Source organism: Chelonoidis abingdonii, chromosome 3 (genome assembly GCF_003597395.2).
Source record: "Chelonoidis abingdonii isolate Lonesome George chromosome 3, CheloAbing_2.0, whole genome shotgun sequence".
In the NCBI taxonomy this organism is placed as follows: Eukaryota; Metazoa; Chordata; order Testudines; family Testudinidae; genus Chelonoidis; species Chelonoidis abingdonii.
The window spans coordinates 167,215,384-167,243,378 of NC_133771.1; the positions used below are offsets into that span (position 1 = coordinate 167,215,384).

General features: G+C 42.4%; 2 protein-coding genes across 4 annotated transcripts in view; one reads left to right on the forward strand and one right to left on the reverse strand.

Annotated features, from left to right (window-relative positions):
* Positions 1-26,810, reverse strand: BROX (BRO1 domain and CAAX motif containing). Of its 3 annotated transcripts, none has more exons than XM_032784374.2 (13): positions 26,720-26,810; positions 21,413-21,552; positions 20,130-20,236; positions 18,027-18,123; positions 16,764-16,859; positions 15,693-15,765; positions 15,159-15,264; positions 14,541-14,630; positions 13,544-13,629; positions 12,247-12,328; positions 7,010-7,160; positions 5,519-5,678; positions 1-4,383 (listed from the first exon to the last, which is right to left on the reverse strand). In XM_032784374.2, the coding sequence occupies exons 2-13, from the start codon at positions 21,511-21,513 to the stop codon at positions 4,297-4,299; spliced, it is 1,236 nt and encodes a 411-aa protein (XP_032640265.1). In that variant the 5' UTR covers positions 21,514-21,552; positions 26,720-26,810; the 3' UTR covers positions 1-4,296. The 3 variants fall into 3 exon arrangements, with proteins under 3 accessions (XP_032640265.1, XP_032640268.1, XP_032640267.1); XM_032784377.2 differs by lacking the exon at positions 26,720-26,810 and adding an exon at positions 24,627-24,824; XM_032784376.2 differs by lacking the exon at positions 26,720-26,810 and adding an exon at positions 24,652-24,823.
* A 247-nt stretch (positions 26,811-27,057) lies between these two features.
* The window catches only part of AIDA (axin interactor, dorsalization associated), a 60,651-nt gene continuing 59,713 nt past the window's right edge, over positions 27,058-27,995 (forward strand). Inside the window, exon 1 of the mRNA XM_032784378.2 lies at positions 27,058-27,289. Coding sequence (XP_032640269.1) covers positions 27,180-27,289 — 110 coding nt within the window. The 5' untranslated portion in view covers positions 27,058-27,179. The remainder of the gene's footprint in view (positions 27,290-27,995) is intronic.

Here is a 27,995-nt window from a genome sequence, read left to right on the forward strand (position 1 = left end):
TCAAGAATTGCATTAACAGTTTATTTTATACATACAGAGGACAATACATTTTAATTTTAATGTTTTCCCATGAAATCTCACTAATATCAGACTGCAGCAATCAGTACAACAGAAACAAAAATAAAGGAGTATTTACAAGCACACTGTACAGTACTAAAAATGAATTCGAGTTTCTAAAGTGCAAAGTTGGCTATACAATACTGGACATAAACAAGTGTTTGCATTCTCTCTTAGATTATGCACAGGTATCATATTGTCATGGTATATCAGCCAATTAGTCATACTAAATACATAAATGGACCAAATCCTGCACTTGGATGCACATACAAGACTAATAGAAGCCCGTGAGAGATGGGCATCAACATTCAAGGACCTGATTTAGTCCTTTGGATGTACAGAGTGTTATGTGCTAAATGATTACATTTCATATTAACCTAGTAACGTGGACGATGGAGTGAGAGACACACATCGTAAGTGTATTAATTGCATTTAGAACTATTTTCCTATAAAGGACATGTTTTGCTTTAATTATTAAGCTACTATGAGCCCTTGTGTTAAATATTTTAAAAGGACAAAAAACACCAAGAGTCTGATGTTTAGCTAGTGCTCTAGTGTCTGACTTCTTTGTGGCTGGAAATTTTGCCTCCACTGTGAAGTGCGAGCACAAGTATCAAGTCAGACATCAGATGTTTACATCAATTTTTTTTTTCCTGGGTGTAACTAAATGTAAAATTGCACCCACAGACGGAGATCATCACTAAAACCATGTCCTCATTGTAAGAAAGGAGAGGCCTACTAATTCTGATGTTAATAAATATTAAAAAGTCACCTTATGAAATACATTATCTTTTAAAAAATAAAAGGAAATCTTAGCAGAAGGAAATGTATTATATACATTTATATGTGCAGACTGATCGAAGCCCCCCAATTAGGCTAATTGCTTAAGCAAATGGAATAATTAACTCAAAGAATGGAGTGTCTGTATTTAAATACCTTAACAAAATCTCCCTGCTTCGTAAGAACTCAAAAGGGAATCACCCATTACAGAATAACATCCTCTACTTCTTTTCAGACTAAAATGTCTATATTCCTTGCCAAGGTGGGTGAGCTCATATCTTTTACTGGACCAACTTCCGTTGGTGACAGAGACACAAGCTTTCAAGATACACAGAGCTCTTCAGGCTGGGGAAAGGTACTACGAGTGTCACAGTATTTAGCTGTGACGCTCTTACTTTCTGAAGAAGAGCTCTGTGTAAGCTCAAAAGCTTTGTCTCTCACCAATGGATGTTGGGCCAATAAACGATATTACTTTACCCACCTTGTCTCATTATCCCAGGACCGACATGGCTATAACAATATTCCTTGCCCACAAGCAAGACTACTCGTATTTTAAAGCCTATGGTATGTAGTCAGTAAACAAAAGTAAGTCTTGAGAAGCAACAAAGTTTAAGAGAACGGACTCATTCTTTTAATCAGTTTTTAAAGCTATCATCTTGTGGTCACTGAAAACAGCTACAGCCTGGGACCAGCACAAGGTTACAGCCTGGTTTAGTAAAGCCATTATCTAACACTTGAGTTGTACACAGTCAGCAAACATTTACAGTGAATTTAAATCAAAAAAGCCACTTAGTTCCAGAATGCAGGGGATAATACAATGCCAGGATCTAAATCCCAGTAAATATGCAAGTTAATAAAATAAGCTTTTGGAAGGAAGATCTGGTCAATGGTTACAAAAAAATATAGATTTGGATTTTAGGAAGCAATTTATATGCTACAGCACACACATGATAAAATGCACCAATGCAGGTGCATGAACATACATGTCCAAGACAATAAAAACAGGCGAATCTTGCAATAGTCAGCAGCAGGGATTAAGAGAAAACTGTGTTTTATTAAATCTTAACTTTAATTAGAGGAGATAAAATGGTCAGTCAGTAGAAAAAATGCTCAGTACAGGTTATTAAGAATAAAAGAGTAACAGTACATACTGCAAATTTAGGACTGGGAGCATGGAGCTACTCACAGCTTCTTTTCCTTTAGTAAAGTGAAGGCCACGTAACTGCAAGGATAGAATATACTTTAAAAGAACAGGATTTTGTGGCAACAATACACATTTGCCCTACTTCCTACCTCCATTCTCCACCTTCAACTCCTTCACTGCTACCAGTGTGGGAGATCCTAAAATGGCCCCTATAATTATTCAGGAGATCGAAAGTTTCTCATCAGTAAATCAACACTTGGTGAAACCTTGGCCAAACATACTCAGCTACCTTCCTTCAAAACTTGGGATGCAACAAGAAAAAAAGTAGAGAAGCTGTGAGAGAGAAATATCTATCCAGGTACTTATAGCCCTGCCCCCCCACAAACATCTAAACACCTCAAATAGTTAAAAATATAAATGATCTTGTCCTTTACAACCTGTAAGAGAAATAGTTTGATTAGTTTATAGGGAATGCATGTATAGAACTGATTAGGAGAAAGGAAAATTGAAGAAACGAGTTTTGCATCTGATCTGTCCATAGTGGTTTGCACAACAATCATTCCTATCTCTTGTAGCAATGAGTTGCCTGGTCCAGTCCAGTTTCTGTGAAAGTTCAATTTCCCAACTTCATAAATTGCCTCTTATTGGCCAACAGCTTCTTTGTTCCAGCTGTTGTGGAAAGTCCCGGTTTGCCAGGAAGCTACATCCAGTCCCACAGAAACTTTTGAATATCAAGACAGTCATTGAACTGATCTCTGTACTGAATGGAGACAGCAGAGCACTGGAGCATACTTTCCTTGTAACCCACGATGCTAAACACATGGGTAGCTGTGATTATCATCAGCAGATGCTTTTTCAAGGTGCAGAGCTTTATTTCTAGGTGTAATGACTTGCAAAGCTCAAGCCTGGAAGACAGACACACACACACGGATCACTGTGACTAGTTGTGTGCCAGACAATCTTCTGACCAGTTACAAATGAAAATAGGTATTTTTGTTGTCACAGTTCTATTGAACTCATTACTGCTGAATGCCCATAGGACACCAAGGCTGCAAACTAACTTGTCTGAGAGTATAAGTCCTCAATAGTGGGGAAAGTTAAAGAAACAACAAGTTCTTCAGAGCACTTCCCTCTTCCAATCAGCCTCAGTCTTGCCTGGGGTCATTTTTTCCACAGCTGCTCTTTATCAAGGTGCTCTTTTCAGGTAGCAATTAAGGAAGCTGGGAGAAGATGCCATTTATGTTTGAGGTAAGGGAGATCTAGAGCTGGGTCTCCTTTATGCTGAAACGCCAGCAATACTCATCATCTTAGTTCTATGAAGCCATTGACAGAGCAGGTATTACTCAGTTGAAAATACAGCACATTAATTACAGCTAAATGCATTAATCTGAATTCTGTGAAGCCACTGAATTTTAAGTGCCCACAATTCACTCATTCTGGACCCTGCACAGTATTAAACTCTGAAAAAGTCAGGAAGTCTGACACCATGATATATTCATTTTAAGATCTTTTCCACTTACTTGCTGCCTCATACTCTCATGCCACTACCAGACTCCCAGATTGAGATGAAAAGGCTTCAAAGTAAGCAGCTGGATAAAATAAACAAGCTATAGAGGAAGCAGGTTACTATGAACTTAGGTATAGGAAAACCTGATTTAAAGTGAAGTAGAATGGAGTGTCCAGTTGTTTGAACTGAGTATAAACTGCATTCTGATTATGGAGAAATTCTGCTTCTGAAGAAGTATAGTGAAGTGACTTCACTATAGAAGTTTCCACATGGATAAATCCCAGCTGAGAATTACTTTTCTCATTTATCAGAAACAGAATGGGAATGAGACAGGGTTTTAACCCTTTGTGACGAACGTGACTAAAAGATTGCTTCTGGCAAATTTCCATTTGTATCTTTTTTGTTCTGGGCACTTGACACTATAAGTAGTACGTAAAGAATTAACCTCATGGAAAGAAACCATATCTTTAACTTTACCATCCTTTCCTATGGTGGGAAATACTAACTTCAGTATGCTATTCTCAGTATAGAAGCTAACCTGAGAACCACCACCTAAACTTAGAACACTTTCTATAAGCATGTGGACATTTGAGCTCATTCTGAGGTCCCAACTAAAACAACAAAAAGCCTGGCTATAAATAATTTCACTTATAAATCCAGCCACATTCTCAATGAAGAGACTTCTACTAAACATAAATCAGTAAATTAATCTTTAGGATTAAGAAGAATTAGAAAAAGGGATCTGAAATGAAAGCCCCAGAGTTCATTAAATACAACTTGTAGAAGGAATTCAAAGCACTTATGGTGTTTAAGAGATCTGGCATCCACTGTCTTTTTGAGGCTTTATATCTGGCTCTTTCAGAGGTTTCACTTCTTCCTCTGGTTTTGGCTTAGCCTGCAGACAAGAAAAGAGTTTGACAAAGATGAATTAAAAGAATCATGGGTTCCACACAATGTTCATATTATAGGTTTCAGCAGCGAGGCCATGCAGAATTTAGATATACTTGTCCGCTAGTCTTCTCCATTCTCCCAGCTCAGGGCTTTCCGGCTTCTCTAACACAAAAACGTTAAAGCTGCTGTATTTCATGGTGGCTTGCAATGGACAGAGAGAATGGACTAAACTAAGTTCATCCAATTTACTGCACCTACTTTAGAAGTACAGCTGCAGTGAGTTTGAAGGCCATTGCATTCTTAACAACATGACCCTTAAATTCTATCTTAAGAAATGCAGACAGGCAAACTAATACTACCACCACCTAACTCCTATATAGCACTTTTCATTCAGAGACATCGAAGTGCTTTACAAAGAAGGTCGATGTCATTATACGAGCAGAAGACAACTAGGAAACAATGTAGCTTCCAGGCTCTGGACTAACAGAAGTTGTTCAATGAGGAGAGAAGGTGGCTGGGAACTTGGATTGTTGACCTATGACTGACTCAGGTGTGCCTTTTTTGAAGTGGAAATTCCACCATCTACCTCACAAGGGTGTGGCAAGGCTCAAATGAATAGGGCTATAAAAAGATAAAATAGTATGGACTGATGGAAGGGTATGTTAGATAGTTGGTATCATCCTGTCCTATGATGTTCTTTAGCAATACCTCAAGCTACTAAAAGCAGATGCTTTAACATTCCATGCCCATGTATATAATTTGTATTTATTTAATTACACTAGACTGTTCCATGGCATTAGCTCCTAAAGTACCTCAGTACCTCACCAATTTCACTGAATGTAACCTCAACACTCCTCAGGTGTCCCAGCATTCCTCCAGATTTACAGCTGGGGATGCTATGGCACAGAGAAGTTCAGTGATTTGCCTAGTCACATAGTAGAACCAGGAACAGAACCCAGGTTTCCCAATTCCCCTGTATAGAGCCTACGCCTCAAGACCATCCTTCCTCTGTGTTTGCTCTATTGAGCAGGATATGGCAGAAGGCACCGGTGGAAAAGCAGAGTGCCAACTCTCTACTATGCATGGGATAAAACCGATGGGAAGGAGAGGAGGAAAAACATTAAGTGAAATATTCTTACACTGTCATCCTTTGGCCTCTTGGTGAGATCAAATGCAGCAAGTGTTTCAGGGGTCCAGTGTGCATGCAAGGCAGGAAATTCAAAAACGATGGGTTCTACCAGGCCATAGTTCGCCTTCAGCTCCAGCTGAGGAGCCTCGGGTGGCACTTTCTGAAAATAACTAAGACAGAATTTACTATTTTAAAAACACAGTAAACAAAGATTTGCAGTTTATTTTTCTTCACTTTCGGGAGTAATCTGGCCACTCCCAAAGGCATCACACTATTATTGCTGAAGTAGTCCCATTTTATTTAAGGGTCTTAATGCTAGTATTATGAAAGCGTGTTCAGTGCAGCAGGTTTCCATGATGGTTCACAAGAACAGACTATTTCCTATTTGTGCTTCCTCCTCCCCATTGGCTACCTTAGTCATTTCCATCTGATAACAGATTGGTTTTCTCCCCTTTGTTTTGGCAGAAGCAGAGATAAATGCTGTTGTTTCAATTTACATATACTTAAGATAAAAATCCAGATTAGGGTTAGCAATGCTTTAGAAGAAAAGTGAAGAGGCAGATGCAACAATTTTCCTCAATCTCCCTGAAGTCAGATGCTTGGCATATCAGCATGCACTGATGCTGGCAACACTGCAACCAACAGAGTCCTGCCAGATCACAAAACCTGAAACACAGTATTTTTTTATATACATCTTCTGCAAAGTCACAATAACACAATAAAAACTGCCACATACCTTATGCTCAACACATATTGTGTTTATGCTTGAGCAGAGTTCTGTGACTATTTCTCTGTCATCAGTATGGCATGAACAACATCTCAGGGAACAGGCCCTGAGCATCTGACTTTGGGTTTTGTTGTTTTTTGAAAGGGACATGCCATCAGACTTCTATGAATCTCTTTATATACTACTGTTACAAGTCAGAAATACAATCCATGTAACTGAAGAAGATAAGCCAAAAAAAATCTCTATTTTTAGTTTACTGTGTTATTTGACAGCACTTGTGTTCTATGATTGGGAAGGGGATTCAGGGGCTGGTGTAGTTCTTGTAACTATTCTGAACTCACTAGATTCAAAGTTGATGTCCCTTCAAGAGTAAGTTTCTAAATCAGTTAACTGAATGACCTATTTACCACAGTTACTTGGGACACTTGGCAATTAACAAGGCCACAGAGCTGAGGCAATATTACTGATTAACTTTAGAAAAGCCAGCAAAGGAAGTACAAATATAGGTTTTTATGTGGGTCCTACAAAAACAATGGCTAAGTTTAAGAAAGTCACAAGCAAAGACAAGATTCAAAGTTTACTTATATTACAGATACGTGAAGAAAGCAGACACTCTTCCAGTTTCTTTAACACACTGAAGCAAATTCTTTATAAAGGGAAAAAATGTTCTTTGTAAATTTTACAATCTAACTGTAAAAGTAGTAATAAATGAAGGATTTTTTAAAAAAAATAATCTGTGTAGAGTAGTGTACTAAGTAGGGAATATATACTTACATGAATCCATTTTCTCTCTGGCATTTTTCTAGGGTATTCTTAACCAGAGTTCCCAGTTTTCTAAAGAAGAGGTGGCCAGAGGGTTTGGCAGTAGTCCCAGGTCCTTTGGTTTCACCATATTCTTTGCATAATGCTTCAGCCTTGACAAAAACTTCACAAGAAAGCAATGTGAAAAAGTTCAATTGGCATAAAACTGCACTTTTCTCTTACTTTAATTGTAACAGACGCAGTAATCCGTCCAGGATTCTGATTAGATAAAGCAGACGCAGCTGGTTTCAGGGTGACTCTTCCAACCATAGCCAAAACATCGGTATAGTCAGTAAAAAGGTAGGACAGAGAAGGATTTTTATTTGCAGGGACAAGTAGAAGTGGGACTGTAAAACAAGAACTGGAACTACATAGCCACTGAACACAGTCCTGAAAGAATTCAGGGACACTAAGGGGAACACCACTGTGGGTGTCTGGTATGAGAATAAGTGAAGCACATCAAAGAAGCCTGAAATGTACAGCTGTGCCCTGAGGGACCAAGGGAAAATGCCAAGAAGGATGCTTTTCTATGACTCTTGTCTGCTTAGCCTGTCAGAGGGAAAGAAAGTGCTCTCTAGAAATGCAAGACTTACTTTACTAAAGCTAATCCAAAGTGAAATAATTGCTCTTTCCAGTCATGGGAGCTTAGATAATAATACTCAGTCATATGAATGAAGGTAACTCAAATTTTTATAATATTACTATTAGCCCCTTGATACAAATATTTAAGTTCATAGAATCATAGAAATGTAGGGCTGGAAGGGACCTTGGGAAGTCACCAAATCCAGCCCCCTACGCCATGGAAGGACTTAGTAAACCTAGACCATCCCTGCAAGGCACTTGTCCAACCTGTTCTTAAAAATGTCCAGTGATGGGGATACCACAACCTCCCTTGGAAGCTATTTCAGAGCTGAACTATCCTCATAGGTTAGATTGTAGGAAAAAAATTCTAACTAAGTCTCTCTTGATACAAATTAAGCCCATTACAGTTCTCGTCCTAGTTTCTGTGGACATGGAGAACAATTGCTCACAGTCCTCTTTATAATGGTCAACATATTTGAAGACCATTATCAGGTCCCCCTGGCCCTTAGTCTTCCTTTCTGAAGACTAAACCAGTTTAACCCTTCCTAAACCTTTTAGCATTTTTGTTGCTTTCCTCTAGAGTCTCTCCAATTTGTTCCCATCTTTCCTTAAGTGTGGTGCCCAGAACTGGATACAGTACTCCAGTTGAGGCTGCACCAGTGCTGAGTAGAGCAGGATAATTACCTCCTGTGTCTTATAAAAGATACCCCCGTTAATTCACCCAAGAATGATATTAGCCTTTTTCACAGCTGCATCACACTGAGGAGTCATATTCAATTTGTGATCCACTATGCCACCCCTCCCAAACAATCCTTTTCAACAGTACCAATTACTTCCTGTGGTATAACTGTGCATTTCCTTCCTAAGTGAAGTACTTTGCAATTGTCTTAGTTAAATTTCATCTTGTTGATTTCAGACCAATTCTCTACTTTGTCAAGGTCATTTCGAATTCTAATCCTATCCTCCAAAACTCTAATTCCTCCTCCCAGTTTGATGTCATCTTCAAATTTTATATGTGGATTCTCCTCTCTATTGTCCAAGTCATTAATTAAAATATTAAATAGTACTAAACCCAGGCCTCGCCCCTGCAGGACCCCTCTAGATACACCCTCCCAGCCTGACAGCAAACCATTGATAAGTACACTTTTGAGTATGGTCTTTCAGCCAGCTGTGCGCCCTCCTCATAGTAATATGATCTAGACCACATTTCCCTACTTTCCTTATGAGATTGTCATGTGGGACTGACAGAAGCCTTACTAAAAATCAAGATATATCACGTTACTGCCTCCCCCATCTGCTAAGCCAGTAAGCCTGCCAAAGAAGAAAATTAGGTTGGCCTGAAATGATTTGTTCTTTACAAATCTATGCTGGATATTTCTTATAATCCTATTATCCTTCAGGTGCTTACAAACTGATTGTTTAATAATTTGTTCCAGTATCTTTCCAGATATCCAAGTTAGGCTGACTAGTCTATAATTCCCTGGATCCTCTTTGTTCCTTTTTAAAGATAGGTATTATGTGTGCCCTTCTCCAGTCCTCTGGGACCTCAACTGTTATCCATTCTGAGATTGCTTCAGCTAGTTCTTTAATGACCCTAAGATGAATTTTATCAGGCCCTGACAGCTTGAATACATCTAACTCAGTGGTTCTCAACCTGTGGCCCATGGGCTGCTTGCAGACCAATCAGCACACAGCTGCAGCCCATATAGGTAGTATTGGATGCAGCCCACAACGGTAAATAGGTTGAGAACCACTGATCTAACTTATCTAAATATTCTTTAACTTGTTCTTCCCCATTTTGCTTTGTGTTCCCTCCCCCTTGTTCTTAATATTAACTGTGTGAGGATCAGGTCACCATTAACCTTTTTATGGAAGACTAAAGCAAGATAGGCATTAAACACCTCAGCCTTCTTGATGTCATCACTTATTAGCTTTTTTTCCTCACCAAGTAGAGGACCTATACAGTAACTCCTCACTTTTAAGTCATCTCAGTTAATGTTGTTTCACTGTTACGTTGTTGATCAGTTAGGGAACGTGCTCATTTAAAGTTGTGCAATGCTCCACTCTTACGTTGTCTGGCTGCCTGCTTCCACAGCTGGCAGCCTCCCTACGCTCCCAAGTGATCAGCGCCTTCCTCCCCAGCAGCAATCAGCTGGCTTGCAGCATTTCAGGGGCAAGAGGGAGGAGGAGCAGCAGCAGCAGCAACAGCTTCCCCTACTCTGCAAGCACCAGGGAAAGGGGGGGGGGGGCCTCAACCCTCAGCCTGCCCACTCTCCCCTACCCCCAAACCTGACCTGCCTCTTCTCCCCCCCCCTCCTTCATTTTCCATGCTGCGTCCTTGCTCCTCCCTCCCCTCCCTTCTAAATGATGCAAGTCAGCTCATTGCCCTGGGCAGGGGGGAGGAGCGAGGACTCTGGCTCTGGCAGGAGGCAAGGGAGGGAGGAGGAGCCTGCACTCAATCAGGTGGCTTGCAGTGTTTAGAAGGGAGGGGGGAGGAGTGAGGATGCAGTGTGGGAAGTAAAGGGGGAGGAGGTTGAGGGGGACAAGAGGCAGGTCAAGGATGGAGGCTTGGGGGAAGGAGGGAGTGGGCTGGCTGAGGGTTGAGCCCCCGCCCCTGGTGCTTGCAGAGTAGGGGAAGCTGCTGCTGCTGCACAATGTGCTTCTCCTAGCCTACACCACCTTCAGCCTCCTTGCCTGCCTCATCTCCAGTACCAGTGGGCTGTGCCTGTGTAGGGTAAGGCAGGGGCACCTTGTAACTATAGTACTGTATGTACAGTATGTTTGTAAACACACAGCACGTGCACGCTACTCCCCCCAATGTAGTATTAAATTGCTTGTTTAAAATGTATATAATGCCTTTTGTCTGGCAAAAAAAATTCCCTGGACCCTAACCCCCTCTATTTACATTAATTCTTATGGGGAAATTGAATTCGCTTAACATCATTTCACTTAAAGTCACATTTTTCAGGAACATAACTACAACGTTAAATGAGGAGTTACTGTACTTTCCTTCATCTTTCTCTTGCTCCTAATATATTTAAAGAACCTTTTCTTAATGCCTTTTATGTTCCTTGCTAGGTGTAACTCATTTTGTTCTTTCGCCTTACTGATTTTGTCCCAACGTGCTTGTGCTATTCTTTTGTTACTCTTCCTTAGCAATTAATCCATGCATCCACCTTCTGTGGGATTCCCTTATGATTTTCAGATAATTAAAGAGCTCCTGATGGTGTCATCTTTAAGACACACTTTTTTACAGCCTGCCAAAAGCTTCAATTTATCTGGTATTTTTAGGCTAATGGGATAAAGTACAATATTGCATTACCAGATGTAACAAGGAGTTGGATCCTGCCTCTGTTTCCCTTTCTTGGGCTTTCCAATAACTGCACCCAGACTGTCATGCAAGTCACACAACATCCCTTTTTGGGGTCAGGTTTATTAAAAGACCAGAGTACAAATGTCAACTTAAAACAAGTCTTCCCAACACCAAAGTTCTTCAGACCTTTAATGGGCTCATAGTTTGTTTCAAACCCAGGTCCTGCTGACTGGTATTTCCTCAAGTCTCTTCCCTCTTAAGGCTTTTGCCCCCCAATGCAGGTTGCTCCATCCAGGCCTTTTTACTTGGCTAGCACGGACAGTTCATTCCATAGTCCTCTGTGATCCCGGTCCTCTAAAGATCTCTTTCCTCTCTGGATCCCCTGACGGAGTCTTCCTGCGGATCTCTCTCCTTCCCCAAACTGACAGAACTCCCTCTTACAGGAACTCCAGTCTTTAACTGCATCTTATTAAGACATTCAATACCACCTTGCACACTCAGTCTGCCCAGGCCAAAATGAGGGTGCAGAACCTGTAATATTAGGTAAGACTGAACTAAAGAAAGTTTTCTACACCCAGAGTTTTGAGTCAGAAATTCTAATACAAGTATACTACACCAACAAGAAGAGAGCCACAGGTTCACAGAAGACAACATTACAAGTAAGATCAAATAAGTGCAAAGAAATACATTTAAACTGCTCTTGAACTCACTAGTATCCATGTACCATACTTTTCAATATGGGTATTCATATCTCTACTTTATCCATGCAAGTAACTCATGTAATATTAAGTAGACCCATTCGTTCTATCACCGGACCACAGCAGTTGGAAATGGAAGAGTTTTAGAACGTGGAAAACACACTGTCTTCAGCCTCACTAAGCAACATCTAGCAGCCCTGCACTTGTAATGCCTACAAGTTTAGTAAGAACGTGCCTAATTCTGCTTCCGTATGATGTGCAGCCAATCCATCAGGAACATGACTTATCACAGGATTTATATCCTCCTCCCAAAATAGGAATGTAGCAAATTAAGTGGACATTGGTCTCCTTGTTGTGTATTTTCTTTGTATCACATATTTGTGGACTCTGGACACATTAAGGACTCTAAAGGTCTTCGGTGATTTTAGACAGCTAATATGCATTGATTGCCTACTCAAATACAACCTTGATAATGTGTTTATTTGGCTTTAACACAAATTTCTGGATATTTTGTGAGCTACTCTGAAGTATGAAAACTAAAGATTTTTTAATATTCTCTAAATAGTACAAGAGCAGATGTTCCATGAGGGATTTGAGAATGTGGCAACCATACTTACATTTTTCTGATTCCTGCAGAGATCTGATTGCTTCTCCACATTTATCGCTGGCCAGCAGAGTTTGACCATGGTAACAGTATGACTGGTGAGAGAGAATGATATAGGTGCAGGCAACAATAGCACATTTCCTGTCAACACATCAGTTCTGCTATATTTCCTTCTCACTCGTGAAGGGGGGATCGTGTATAGCTGAACACAAGCCAAAATGGCAAGATCTGCATCTCTCTGAGGCTGCTGTCAGTTGTACAGTCAACCAGCAGGGGGGTCCAGGGAAGTAATATGAAGCAGCACTTACTGGTGCCTAAGCACAAGTCCCTTCAGCAGGAAGAAACCCAGTTGTTTTCATGGCGAGAATCAGGTACCATGAGTGTTTAGGGTTTTTAAATATATGAAAAAACTTTACTCAATTCAGAAAGTCAACAAACATTCCAGCTTTTCTGAATTGTTATGGCAAGGTCTAAGTGGGACTTCATCACACTCCCATTTTCTCCCATTCATAAGGCTATTTTGGTCTCTTATGCTCAAATAGCGTTCCTACTGGAGTGCAGTATCAAATGCTCCCTTTCATTTGTAAAAGCCCACTCCATTTAAATTAGGCCCAATATAAATATTCTCAAGATGCAACATATGTATTTCCTGCTGTACTGCGAACCCAAATCCGATAGCATTACCTTATTCCATCATTGTCCATATTACAAGAATTACACACAGATGGTCTTAACAAATAGCACAAATCAAACCCAGCCCAGCCTTAATTTTCTCACCCATTCACGAGATAAACAGCCTCTGGATACAGACCCAAACTAAGAGAAAGGCAAAGTATTTTTCTTTTTAAAACCAAAATATGGTCTGACCGTAAGCAGCAACTAATTACAGAGCTGCTGATCCTTGATGGAGAATGTTATGCCAGATCAACCAGGCTTTAGCAGAACACACATCCTACAAGAAGGCTTGGGGGTGGCAACTGATATTATCAGGTCCTATCTCATCCATAAATTCAGAGATGTGATCAACTCTGAATTACACCTGGAAGCAGACTGGGAATCAGTGCAGAGAATACAGCACATGTATTAAATGCTTAAACTGACCTGCCCCACTTGTGGAGGTAAATAAGTACACTAAATTCCACAGGACACAAATTGCAGATTATTCTAGAACAGCGTATTTTTAAGTACTACAGGGACTGCAATCTCATTTTGTTATGTGGTGACAAGGACAAATGATAAAAATTGACTCCCATTCCCCATCTAACTCCTAGATAACCTTTAGAAACCCAGATTGGTTACAGAGTACTCACATATGCCATATAGAAACATGCCTTCAACTGTAAATACTTTCTCCATTTAATAGCGTATGCTGGATCCAAACTGGATAACATTTGATCTAGAATTACATAAACAATTTTTTTTCTAAATCATTAAAAAAAAAAAAACATTCAAAGCAGCACTGTGGTCTTGTTAAGTGTATCTATAGATCATAAGTATGAAATAGCTATAACCTCAATGAAGTGTACCAATTATACCTGCAGCTGCAAGGAGACTTAACGCTGCATGAAAGTATCAAGTTCAAAAACAATTAAAAAACCCATTTTTAAAAAAAATCTGGGAATTCCCTTTTTGTTTGCTAAATAAACGTAATTTCATTGCTAAACAAAGACTAGGAATTCCCAGATACAAAAGTTTCAGTTTCTGTTTGCGGTAGCCAAGGCAAAAGAATACAGCTTTAGGTTGAAGCTTTTCTCTATTTCCTTTAATTAAAATTAAACAGATCATATTACTGCAAAACTATTATAAAAAACTTTTAAATATTTTTCAGTCATTTTCATTAGTATATTCTAATAATAATTTTATTTTTCCCAATTTAAACCACTATTTACCAGTGCCTTATCAGAAACTAGTTTTTCCTAGGAAATAGCCAGTCCTGCCCTGAGGAGCTGCTGTTGAACAACTCAAGACAAGCCTTTAAACTCCATCCACGCCCTCGTCTACTAACGTATTATCCTAGCTAGCTGAAGAACAGAACCAGAACAAAATCACCTACAGACCTAGTAGGACACTGCCTCTAGACTCACCCACTATAAATCTGTTATATTGAGAATTGACACTTGATGACTGTCCGTTAGAACATGATTTCAAATTACTGACTGGAAGCACAGAGATGCTGTTAACGCTGTCCACAAAGAAATTGCAGCAGGGTTACTGCTCTCGATTGCAATGTTAGTGGTTTGTTTGGTTTTCTGCAAGACATACAAACTATCTCACTAAGGACTCAAATGACATTGTAATTTAACTTACCGGCTTTTTGGTAGAAATTGGCTGTTTCATAGGCTAGAGCAGCTATCAGACCAGGATTGTGTTTCAGCTCAATAGCTCGGGCAATTGTCACTAAAACCATTAACAAAAATGTAATTGCAGACAGTCACAATCCTACTCAGGGATTCAGCAGTTTGAATACTTGAGTTCTATTAGCATAGAAATAACGGTGTGCTCTGACAATTGACGCAAGCTTTATAGACAAAATTAAGGCATAACTACAGTCTGAATAGAATAGCTCAAAATGAGTACAAAAGAAAACTTGATAAAATGGGCAGTGGTACGCTGCAGTGAGATTAGTTTTCAATTTTTTTTCAAAATATTTGGACCTTTAGTTTATTATACATTTTCATATTGTATTAAGCAAGGGTGCCTGAGAAGGGTGGAAACGAGAATCTCCTAGAGAACTTCTCTAAAATTGATCAACAAATATTTGTACGGTTTTATTGCCATTTGTTTAACAAAAGTGAAGAGTTTGATTCTGGCTACGCAATCAACCCCAAACCACAGTACTTTGGGAGAACGCTGGCTGTCACTATCCAGAAGACATTATGAACCACAAAAGAAATCCACAGATAAATACCTCCATTATTTTTTTACCTTCTTGAGCTTCAGCTTGGCACTGGATGATGTAGGAGTCTATAAGTCGAGCTTCTAAATCCCTCCCCTTTTCTACAGGTGTAATCAGTTTGGGGATATGGCTGTCCTAAGTGGTAGAGAGATAGTCAGTTTCAAGGTTAGTTCAAATCTAAGACACCACTACTAAATGTCTGGGTTTTTTCCAGATACAATTTTCTATTACTAAATGGGTATAAATTACAAGTGAAGGAGTCAAGGTGATGACTGGCCATGTCCCTCTAATACACTATTGCCATTGCCTTTCTACTTTGATTAACGGCCAGCCATAGCAACTGACTAGTAGCGTGACTCATTGATGGTACGTTATTTTCCGCAGCATTCAAAAGCTCCACTATCACTGCATAAATCCTCTGCTTATGAACCAAAAAAGGCTCTTACAAGTCTTTTGTAATGCACTGACAATTCACTGAGTGTTGTACAGGACAAGGAGTAGACTAAGACTCTGTACAGAGAAACTTACAACTTAAGAAACAGGAATAAAGATATGTTTTCTACCTTCAAATGTTTAAAAATCCCAGCTGCTATCTTCAAGCTTCTGTGAACATCTTTTGCTTCATCCTCTGTTATACTGAAAGGTTATTAATGAAATATGTAATTCTGCATTCAAGTTAATATTACACAGCTGAGTTATTTACCAGCTCATAATGTTACAAAACTGACTACTCATACATTGATTAATCACCTTATACCTAAAAGCCCAAAGACCTGGGATTTTGTCTCTACATTACTTTTGTAGAGTAGTTCTACTTGTTCACTATTCTTAGTTTTATTGCCTGACCTTTATCAGCATTGCTTGGCTGTACTTTTTCCTCAGCACAATGCTACCTATAAGGACACGTAGTGACTGTGTTTACATGTGTACTTAAACCAGGATTACAATCCCTCTATTTCACACTTAAATCTCAAAACTAAATCCAGTCATTAAACATGCTCATTGTAGGAAAACGGAATTTTCTATAATTTTCAGTCCAATATTTAATAGTTTGCATAGAAAACACTAAGATTTCCCTTCACATTAATGTTTTTCAGGCTTCTCCAAGTGAACAGCCACAGTGACTAGAAAATTCCCACACACATTTAGAGAATGTCTCAGCCAGGCTACTTTTCAATCTTCAGTCGCAAAAAGTTATTTCCTTTGTTTGCCATAACTTATTTTACCTCTGTAAAGAAAAGCCAATAAATTCTCAAGTTCTGCCAGTTACTTCTGTTCATTGAGGTGTTGGAGGAGCTACGTGAGCCTGGGGGAAACTAGCCTTCATTCCAATGTGACACTTTTCCATGCAGAAATAAAATATTCTAGATTTCAGTGGAGAATAGGTTTATAAAAATGTTAGATCTAGGTATGGCTGAAGTTTAAATTGTGCATCTGAGTGTGATGTAAAGAAATTTGGTGTGTGCATTGTGGCTGGTTACACGTTTCAAGTGCAAGGAAGTTTCTTGGGGAGGCAAGGAGCCAGAGTGCATCTGAATGTTAAAGCATGTGAACGAAGTCTGCTTTAACTGAGGATTTCCTTTTTGTTGAGACATTATTGCAATAGAGTTGCTAACGGAGGAAAAAACACTTACTCTTCTTTCCCAGCCAGTCTCGATGCATATTTTGTGTACCAGAGAGCCACGTTAAAGCCCATGGAAACCAGTTCGAACACAGCATCCTGCTGGGCACTAAAAATAAAAAAATATATAAAAAAATAAAGCAAAACAAGCAATTTCATACTTTCCAATTGGTTTAGACAAGTTCTCTAATTTGTACTTCTGCAACATAAATTGCAGCTACCTGCATAAAGTAGGTTTGGTTTTCATTTAAAATGTCAGAAACTTCCAATTTATAGCTTTTCTAACAATGATTTAATCTTTTGCTTATCCCCCAAGAGGTCAGGTAAACAAATCCCACAGGGTGTTCAGAAAAAATCCACGTGAAAGGCACATATTTGGGGTTGGGAAGAGAGTTTAGCAGAATTTTTATGTTAACAGGGTGACATACTTTATTGAGCCTTCAGTGAGGTTAACATTTCTCTTTCATTTATTTTTAAAATGTTTGTTTTGTGGAAAACCTAAGTCTGTGATAACTAGTTTAAACAAACAAAAAGATGTAGTCTCAGACCTGTTAACTTGGCAGCTATTTTGAAGTGCTTTCTACAGCATGCAGTTACTAACTACAAATAAGAGAATAGAATGTAAGAATAGAAAGTTGCATAGATGTTAAAATGCTCTTATCATAAGTTCATCCCACTTAAAGGGTAACTTACTCAGCTTGGTTTAAGGATGTGGCAATAGGAAAACACAGAAAAAATATCTTCCTATTAAAGTTTCTGTTTACAGCTTATCTACAGCACCCAAAAGAGTGCTATATGCTTCAGAAGAGAGGGAGAGAGAAAGACCCTGATCAGAACAGTTTGTCTACGTTTCAGGTGAGACACGATAGGGGAGGTAGGACATCACCAGAAAGTATAAAGGTAAGACTTAGTTTCAGATTTCCAGTGCCAGAAACCACAACAATTATATACATTCTAATTCTTATTTTATACTATTAATTGTGTATGGTTATTTCTCATTTTGCACTATAATAGTCAGTCTGTCTTTGGTTGTAAATAGAGGTTGCAGAAAGACCCGACAGACTGGATCCACCATTTCTTAACCTCAAATAAATGAAGGAGAGGCACTTTGGCATCTCCAGAACAACACTATAATAGATATAAAGAAGAGCAAGGCAATTATTAAAACACTAATGTAATCAGCCTCTTGGAAACTACGTATTTACTGTAGTGGCATATCTATACTATAATCTAAAGAACCTGGCCACAGACATTGCAGACTCCATAGAACATATACCTTGGAACTTGTCCTTGTAATGTGTCTGTCCACTTAAAATTCTGAATATATCGCAACTTGCAGTCTTGGGAAGAGTTATCCAGTGAGACTATAAAGCCTGTCCAAATAAAAAAAAAAAAAAAGCCACGCCAACAGGCAATTTAAACATTAGAAGGCAGCAATATAAAGATGCAAGTAGAGATGCAGGCAGGTGGAACAGCAAAGAGAGTCTCTCGGGCAATTCATGTTACTCCTTAAAGCTTTTATTCTTCAGAATGTTCAGAGAACAAGATTTAAAACAGACAAGACCAACTGGTCTTAACAGACACTCCCTGCTCAGACAAGCTATTGCCTCAGCCCTGCGAGCCTCTGCTGAAGATTTCACTGTTGCTAAGCATGATTCAGACCCAGCTCCTGGTGTAAATGGACTGTTGGTAGTTTAAACACCTTGTCATCTAACTATACTCAAGAGAGATCTAATCAACATGGTGCCTGAAAGAGTTATCATCTACAGTAGGGTTCCTAATACTGGTAGGAAATATTTGAAAAATTTGACGCAGAAAAGGTTTTAGGCCTCGTCTTCACTGCAGTGTCAGCTCAATTTATAATTTGAATTTTGCCCCTAACCTGATTCCTGTCCACACACACAAATCTCTTAGGTGGTGCTTTAAGCTCGAGTTAGTTGGTCTGTCAGAAGAGTGGTTGAAGCTTCAGTACCGCCAACACTCGTTCACATTAGTAATGTAATGGGGACACAACACCTCAGATGCTAATCCGATCACTCTAGGTATTTTGAGTGGTGTTTTCACGCTCACTCAGGGTAGGCTAACTTGAGTGGAAAAACCAAGTGAACTAACTGTGAATACAAGCCCCAGTGACTGGGTATGGACTCCTTTTTATTGAAGGCATCCTCCTCCTCCACCTGTCTTCTCTGCAGCAGCTCGGACAGTACCCTCCCCTCTATCTGGGGAACCTAATTCGTCTGCAGTCTCAAGACCTTTGTGTGACACAGAGGAATATTTACTATAGATTATTATATCTTTTAAAAACGAGGATTAAACATACGGGGGGGAGGGGGTGTTTAAGGCTGATAGAGAGAATAAGCAATCGTCATTTAAGCCAAAGTTAACTTGATTTGAAAGATTCACATGTCAGGCTGGGACACAGAAGGCTATAAGCATACTAATGAACCATCACGACAGACAGCAAATCATTGTTTGTGGAAAAGGCAAGCTATTATGTATGTAATTTCAAAACTGTTTCAAATCAATGTAAGAAAGAACTGAATGGAGGTGGACAAGGACGCAGAGGTTCATATAATATGTAATAAACTTATAAGGTACAGTAGAGCTGGAAGGGAGGAAGATTTCAAATGAAGACAGCTGCAAAAAAAAAAAAGGGTAGTTGTCCGGAGGCCAATATAGCCTAGAAATCCATAACTAACATGTTTAATTTAAGCTCAGCTCTGCCCATTGCACAGAATTCAAGGATGTTACTTGACTGGCCTGTAGAGCAATTTGGACATACAGGGAAAATGCTGAGTCAGAGTGGGTCACTAAGAACTTGGCATGCTGAGGGGCGAGAAAGATCCTGAGGAAGCATGACAGACATCTGAGCCATAAAATGTAAGTGAATATCTACTGAAAACTAAGATACCAAAGTGATGAAGGCCATATCAGCACCTGGAAAACTGTAGTTGCAAGACTGCTTTATTTAGCTAAACTACTACCTAATGTTAGACCCGAGACTATTTTACACTTTTGATTTGGTATCCTCTCCATTCTGAGAGAAGTCATAGACCTGTTTTTAGGAGTAATGCAGTCTATTCTCAGAGACAAGGAAAATCAACTTCTCTCCTCCTCAGAAAGCAGACGGTGGCTGAGATACCTAACCTGGAACACTTGGTTAAAAGGCAGAGAGTAAAGGACTGTCCATGCTCCTAGTATTGCCAGGATGCTGACTGAGGCTTCTAAGGCTATAATGGGTGACAGGAACAGGACACACCGTATTTCCTGGTGACCAGATAGTGCCCCTACATAAATTGGTATAACAAATGATTATGAGTTTCATTAAACCTAAGATTATTATACAAAACCTTTTGTTTGCAGCTTGCAAAGTTCTTACCTTGCAAGAGTGAAAAGTACAAATCAGTTGCATTCTTCATCATTTCTGGATTACAACTCAAATCAGTAAACAGCTCCAAGAGTCGTACCCTGGATGATCTTAAGTCACTGCATTTAAAAAAAAAAAAAAAAAGTTATACAAAAAGGTGATCCTTTTAATACACCTCCACACTGTTTCTTATCATTCTAGCTAGGTGCAGTATCAATTTAATATCTGAGATAGCCACTGGAAAAAAGATATAAACACTTCTCAGGGAGGGATCAGATTTAATAAGTATTTTAATCTCTTATACGACTCAACGTTCACTTCAGCATTGGTATTTTCAGTTTAAAGTATGACTCATTTTGGACATATATGTAGTAGTTATCAATGTCAGTAAATGAACAATTTTAACTGCTTTTTAATCCAAATTTTAACCCAACAAATATTGGTTATCCACCCAAAACTTCAGAGGTAGATCACTGTATCAGTAGCGTACTAGAGTACATTATAATTAGAAGAAAATCTATAATAGCGTGTTCCAATAGTACCTCTTTATAACTGCATTTATGCAATGATCTCAAATTACATCACTGACATGAATTAAGCCTCACAATACACATGAAATAGAACAGTGTTGTACTCATTTCAGATCCATAAACAGAGGCAAAGAAGGTAAGTAACTTGCCCAAGGCCACACAGCAAGAGTGTGACAGAAGTATAAAACCCAGGGGCCCTGACTCAACGTCTCTTAATCAAAGATATATGCATACACTGTGTAATTGATTCTCATGCTTTTGTACATGAAGCCATGTGTTTGTATACTAGAATGCACAGGAACTGCTGTTCATCCTTCCAGAGAAGTTAACATGGCAGGGGCAATATCAGCATTTGGATTTTACACTACGTGAATAGATGGAATTGTAATCATGTTTCAGTATTTATAAGATTGACTTAAATGCTTTCTCAGAGCCACTCTTATCTCTACAATAGAATACTTTTGGTATATTAATTTATGTACATTACTTACACTAATCTTTCTGCAATAGGATACACATACAGCAAAAAAGTGACAGAATGTCTAGTCCTTTTAGCCTCTGTTTTGTTACAATAGGTTTTGCTATGTAGCATCAGATTTGTAAGATTAGATTAATCATTCTCTAGAACTGGACGCTGAGAATGCTATCAGCTTTATTGTCTCGCAGCCTACAAATCTCTAGTCTCTTCAGACAATACTAAAAAGATGTCCGTGGTACACACTGAACACTGGAAAAGAAGTTAGTGTTAGTCTGAAACACACTTACTTGCAAATCTTTGTTGCAGCAGGACTGCTAGCTACCCCATAGAAATTGAATGTGACAGGAGCTGTAGCCTTTAAAGGGTTGCGATGAAACCAGTGGGTCATTTCTCTCAAGTACTGTTTGCGATTCTATTTATTGGAATCCTAAAGATTGGAGAAAAACAGTTACATGAGGATAACTGGAGTGCTCCTCTTTCTCTAGTGCATTTGATGCGCCACTTGGGTCTGTGAAGTGCACGTGAGACACATTTTTCTTTTATGAAATGAATTTGCAAAGCTCTATAAGTAATTTTAAGGAGCTGGGGGCAGGGGAGACTTGTTGGAGATCCTAGACCTGTTACAGATATATTGATGTGTATTTACACACTTTTTTAAACTCTGAACTCACCAATGTAGGGCACTATTCTACAGCTCCTTTACAGGCTTAGCTCACACTGAAGAAATGGGAGATTGCACAGGAAGGCCCACAACAGCAAGCCCTTACTATAGTACAAGAGAAACTGTTTAAGGTGGAAGGCCATAAAGTTTTACTTGCCTTTCCTCTCATGCTTCCTCAGCACCAAGAAATCTTCCACTCTTCACAATGACTTTCCCTTTAACAGAGGGCTGGATGCTCAACCACAAACAAGGTAGTTTTCAATCTGATTGGTGTTTCCATGCAGCAAAATTCTTTCAGGAGACACCAGTAGTAAGAAGTGCCTTTTTTCACCTATAACTGGTAAGGCAATAGTTTGTCTGATGTGGCCTGTGGCACAATTATCCATGCCTTTTTAACATCCATACTTGATTATTCCAATGCCTGCTACTTAAACCTACATTTGGAGACTGGAAGACTGCCTTCCTACAGCATCAGCAGAAAGAGATTCTTCTGAAGAGTGTCCTGACTTCTGGGTAGGGTGCATCAGTGATTTGGAAAGCTCTTTTATGGAGAGGATCCTGACTACATGAGAGACCTTCTTTTCATTTTTCTATGTGTACAGTGCCTAGCACAGTGTCTCTGGTCCATGACTACGGCTCCTAAGCAATTCAGTAATACAAATAATAATAATCAAACTAACAGTCCTCAGAGCGAACTCTCCGGGGGTCTAATAGTACAGAATATGCAGCAGAGGCCCCTTGACATCAGAATTTGTTTCTTCCAGACAGTTCTAAAGTCAGTTACCGTTTAGAGCCATAGTGTGTGGCTATTTTATTTTTCCAGATCTTTCTGGAGTAGAGGTGGAGAGAGGCAAAAGAACAGATTGTTGGCCTAGATAATTAGTCAACTTTTTCCTGGAGTGTGGAAGAGAGGAGAATCTGTCTGTGGACAGCAAATGCCTCATTGTATTTTTCCTCAAGCCATAATTCACCTAGTAACATTCGCAAGAGGGATGATTTTAGAGCATTCAAAATAAGATGAACTACAGCAGTGGTCCCCAACCTTTCTGTGGCCAGTAGCACATTCATGTTTTCAGAAGAGTGGGGTGGGCGACAACAGTTTTTCAAGGCTTATTTTGTATTTGTACATTAAATAATACGAAAATCATCATATTTAATATTATATAATATATGAATCCATAAGATAAAAAGGGTAATTTTACATGTAAAAGGTATAAATTAAATTATTCGGCAATTTCTCTTTCACTTTACCATATGAATTTGCTCTTTTTTATCTACTTGTAAGAAAAATTAAGGAGTTTTTACAAAATAAATATCACAGTTTTCATTTTATTTATTTTAACAAAGTAAAACATTGTTGAACTGCTGATCCAAATATATTTATTATTCTTACTTTAACATATAATGAACCCTGCAACCCCGGAGTTTTCTGTCCCTGGCAGGCGCAGGGCCGCGGCTTCTCTCCGGTTTCGAAGCCAGAGAAGAGCCATGGCCCGGTGCCTGCTGGGGACAGAGAACACCAGCGACCGCAGCCTGCAGCCCCAGAGAAGCCAGAGAGAAGCCGCAGCCCTGTGCCTGCCAGGGACAGAGAACGCTGGTGCCTGCAGCCCCGGAGTTCTCTGTCCCCAGCAGGCGTGAGGCCCTGGGTTTTCTCCACTGCTGAGCACTAGGCGGGTCCCGCGCCTGCCAGGGACAGAGAACACTGGCGCCCGCAGCCTGCAACCCCAGAGTTCTCGATCCCCGACAGGCGCGGGGCCATGGCTTCTCTCCGGCTTCAAAGCTGAAGAGAAGCCGCAGCCCTGGCCCTGCCGGGGTCTGAGAACTGGGCTCGCAGTCTGCAGCCCTGGAGACACCAGAGAAAAGCTGCAGCCCTGTTCCCTGCCAGGGACAGGGAACACCAGGGCCTGCAGCCTGCGGGCCCTGGAGTTCTCTGTCCCCGGCAGGGAACGGGGCTGCAGCTTCTCTCCCCTGCTGGGCACTAGGCAGGTGCACATAAATGCCCTGGCGGGCACCATGGCGCCCACGGGCACCGTTTTGGGGACTACTGAACTAGAGGAAGGTATCAGACTATATCTAGAGAGCTCTCTTTCCTGTTCTGAACCCTGTCCTCAAAATGCCAGCACATTGTTCAGACACTTGACCACGGGGGTTGTCAAACTGTCACTTTAACAACTTTGGATAAAGCAATCTCTTGTTTTGGCATTACAAGGAAGCAGTTGGCCAAAGGAAGAGCTCAGAGCAATTACAAATAACTGTGTCTTTTTACAAGTATGTACAATCCCTGTACAATAATTCCTGTATTAGATTACGCTGCTACGCAGGGACCCAGAATATTTAAAGAACTGAGACTAGTAACCTGGACAGTTTTAAAGCTCTCGTAAATCTGCCAAGTCAAAAGCTGAGTGAGTCTGTCCTGCACCTGGTAGCATCACTATCACGTTCAATGCTGTATTGCATATAACATACACACGAGCGTGGAGAGCTACTGGGAGAGTTTGAGCGCCTCCCGCTCGTGCATCACCTGGTGCTTGGGGAACGCGAGGGGCTGCGGGCCCGCCTGCCACAGCTACAACAGTGGGGCGCAGCTTTGTCTAGACCCCGGAGACCCCCTCTCATCGCGCCCCCGACCCTGTCTCCCAGCTTGGGAGGCAGGATTTAGGCCACCCAGCGAGCCGAGGCAGGAGGGCCGCACTCCACAGCGCCCTCAAAGGCCAAGAAACCCAGCGCGACCATCAGGCCAAGCTCACAGCAACGGAGTCCCGCCCGGCCCCGCCCCGCCGGCCAGGCTCACTCACTAGCGGACAGGCCCGCACCACCCAGCCGCCAGCTCGCTCTCTTACACTATGGGCGGGGGCTGCTGTTTACCTCCGCGGACGAGCCTGCTTCTGATGCGGAAACCGCCCGTCTGCCCGCTGGCGGAGCAGCCTCAGCTCACAGCGCGACCGCTTCCGCCCTCACTGTTCCCAGATTCTCCCTCCAAGCAGCCCTACTTCCGCCCGCACCTCCTGCGCCGGCGCAGTACGTAACCCACACCAGTCTGTGCGCAAAATGGCTGCTGACACGCAGGCACAGGTAGAGGACAGCCTATCTCATTGAGAGCCCGCTGGCTGCGGATGGCCGGGTGCATCGATCCGGGCCAGCGTCCTAGAGAACGGGTTCCCCCAAATCTCTGGCCACTAAGCGTGCAGACCTGCTTCTCCCGCACGCGGGAAGGTGGTGGCGTGGAGGCTGCTGTTGCCCCTCCCCCACTCGGGCTCTAGATCTCTGAATGAGCAGATCCACAGAGAGGTGGCAAGTGTCTGGCTGAAATACCCAGCCAGAACCACCCTTCCCGAGGCAGCGGGTACCACACTCTGCCCGCAGCCAGCCCGCCCCCCCCCCCCTCTCTCTCACACACACACACAAAATCTCAGCACCTTTGACAGAGCAAGACGTGTCTTTCCTCCGCTACCCCACCCGCAGCGAGTGGCATATGGAGACAGCTCTATGCTGCCGGCGATGTAGAAGTTACAAACTGGTTCCTCCACTCGAGCCCCAGAGGATGCTGCTAGGAGACTGATTTGATGACAAGTTGAAGTCCTGACTTGAGCCTCCCATTACGGCTAATGCGCAGCCAGTCCAAATGAAAAGAGAGTAGATCTCATTGTCTCCCAAAGCTGCTACTCCCTTCAAACAGGCTACACATTATTAACGTAACCCCCATCAAATTCAGAAATCCTGCATCCACCCACATCCTTAACATCTATCCAGGCACAATGTTCCGAGTTTTACTCCCCGTGTAGGTGATAGTTATACTCGGTTAGTACTCCCACCAGATATATGCGACTGGAATGCTCCTCCTCCTCCACACAGATGGCCTCCTATTATCATTACAATTGCACTGGCTCCAAGCAAGACTTGACAAGTACAACACCTTCACCCAGACCAGCTAATCTGAACCGTTTCCTCTCTAGCACTACAGATAGGAAGCGCATAAAACACGGCTTGACTGGTTCTCCCCGTCAGCCCCAACCTTCAGGGCCCACTTAAGGGAAGAATCCTCAACAGTGTCCGACATCATCAGGTGGTCCCAAGACATCTATACTGAACATATCACTGGACACCGCCAATACCACACCGAGTAATCGAGACAGCCGACCAGGAAAATAACCCACTTCCTTCCCTGATGGACCAATGGACGCACCCCACCATGTACTTATCCCCTCCACCAATACTGACCTGGACTCATTCATTCCACGGGTGGCGTACTCAAGCCCACTTATCCACTAACACTTTAAAAACCCTTGCACCCCGATCTGGGTCTATGTCGATTATGTGATATACATGTATCTTTTCATCCTTGCAAACGATATCTGTAACCCCCCCATAACCCAAGCCTGACCCCAGATGTACAGTACCTTCTCTCTCAACCTGTATATATTTCATTTCAAATATTTACTTTAATAAAATTTTTAAGTTTGCGCCTCATGACATCGTGGGGGGGGGGGAGAACAGTATCGGTTATGGGGCCATCTACTTGAAACCTTTAACTACTAAAATACACATAGATCTGGGAAAGCCTAGTGGGTCTCCGAAATACAGGCAGGAAAACACACTTGTCTCAAGAGAGGAGACTAAATACAGCCTGCAAACAGACCCCTAGTGAGGAAAGGGGAGTGTGTGAAGCGAGGGTTATTAAATACACTCCCCTGTAGCCGAAGAAACAAAGGAGGAGGAAAGGGAGAAGCTGACAGCGAGGAGACTGATTTTCCTACTGCAAGGAGACCCGCCATCTAATAGCAACGAACAGCCCCCTACTCAGATACACAGGACACTTCACCCCACCCCACCGCAACCCTTGTTCTGAGCGGCACTGGGAGCTGGGGCGGCTCGTTACTGCCTAAAGGCACAGGCCAGCCCCAGCGAGCGCTGCGGGAAGACACCGGCCGCTCACCTGGCACTGGGCAGTTCCCGCACAGGAACAGCTGGAGCAGCACCACTAGAGGAACGCGGGGAGCCCCCAGCTAGGAGCAGGACGCTGCTACTAGCAACCAGGCACCAAACTTCAGGCCCGACCAGGACGAGCTGAGCTGCCTGCTGACCCCGTGACCTCCTGTCCCATGACACGCACCGAGGCGGAAGGGTCTGCGCCGTCTTCCCGGAGCCGCGGCCCAGGGCGAGGCTGCTCCGCTGGCAACGGCACCCGGCGCGTCCCCGCCCCTTCGGGCCGAGGGTGTGGCTGGCGCAGACTAACTCGCTGGGAGGGGGCGGGGCTGAGTGGAGGCGGCCGCCAGGTTCGGTTGTAGCGGCAGATGGGCTTGGTCGGCGGCTGGTGCTATCGCTGCGCTGGAGGGAGCGGCGCGCCCGAGTGATGGCCGGCCCCGGGCTGAGCATGCTGCCCTAGCGCGGGGGCCATGTCGGAGGCGGCTCGGAGCCTCCTGCAGCGCTGGGGCGCCAGCTTCAGGAAGGGAACGGACTTCGACTCGTGGGGGCAGCTGGTGGAGGCGATAGACGAGTATCAGATGTGAGTGCGGGGCGGCGCCGGGACGCGGGCGGGGGGCCAGGAGCGGAGCCGGACAGGGATGGAAGGGGAGCGGGGGCTGGGATACTGGCTGGGGGTTGGGAACGGGGAGGGGCTGGGCTGGGACACCGGCTGGGAGTGGGGTGGCGGGACGTTGGCTGAGGGAGGGGCCGGCATGGGCTGGGGGCGGGAAGGGGCCTTGGGAGCGAGCACGGGGGCTAGAGAAGGGACTGGTTCAGCAGTGCCCGGCTCCGGCGTGCCAGGCGCTGTACACCCCAAGCAAGGTCTTGTCCCTCGTAATCCAGGAAGTCGGGTGCCCTGTGGGGGACGGCGGCAGAGAGACCGCTCCCACCTGAGCAGCGCCCCTCCTGCCAGGCAGAGGATAATGTACCCACCTGATGCAGCTGTGTTGACCCTGTTGCCTCTGGGGCTGGCACTTGCGGCTGGTCTCTCCCAGGTGTGGTGGCAGAGGTGGGGCCGTGGTCAGGCCGGTTGGCTGCTGGGGACACCGATTAGATCAGTGGTTCTCAAACTTTTGTACTGGTGATCTCTTTTTTATTATATATTTCATGTCTTTATAAATGGTGGAGTCTGACAGCTCATGACCCCCCCCCCCCCCCCGTAACCCCTTGAGAGGTCCTGACCTCCAGTTTGAGAACCCGGGGATTGGAGTATGAGTGGGGTGTGGGATTTCTTTTTTGGGGGGAGG

What these genes read in the sequence shown, in the direction of transcription:
- BROX (XM_032784374.2), bottom strand. Translation starts at nt 21,513, where the DNA reads ATGACCCACTGGTTTCATCGCAACCCTTTAAAGGCTACAGCTCCTGTC. An exon ending in AGACTGGCTGGGAAAGAAGA is followed by an intron (nt 15,766 to 16,763) that starts GTAAGTGTTTTT and finishes ATAACCTTTCAG; the next exon opens with TATAACAGAGGATGAAGCAA. An exon ending in AGAGGCCAAAGGATGACAGT is followed by an intron (nt 4,384 to 5,518) that starts GTAAGAATATTT and finishes TCTTGTCTGCAG; the next exon opens with GCTAAGCCAAAACCAGAGGA.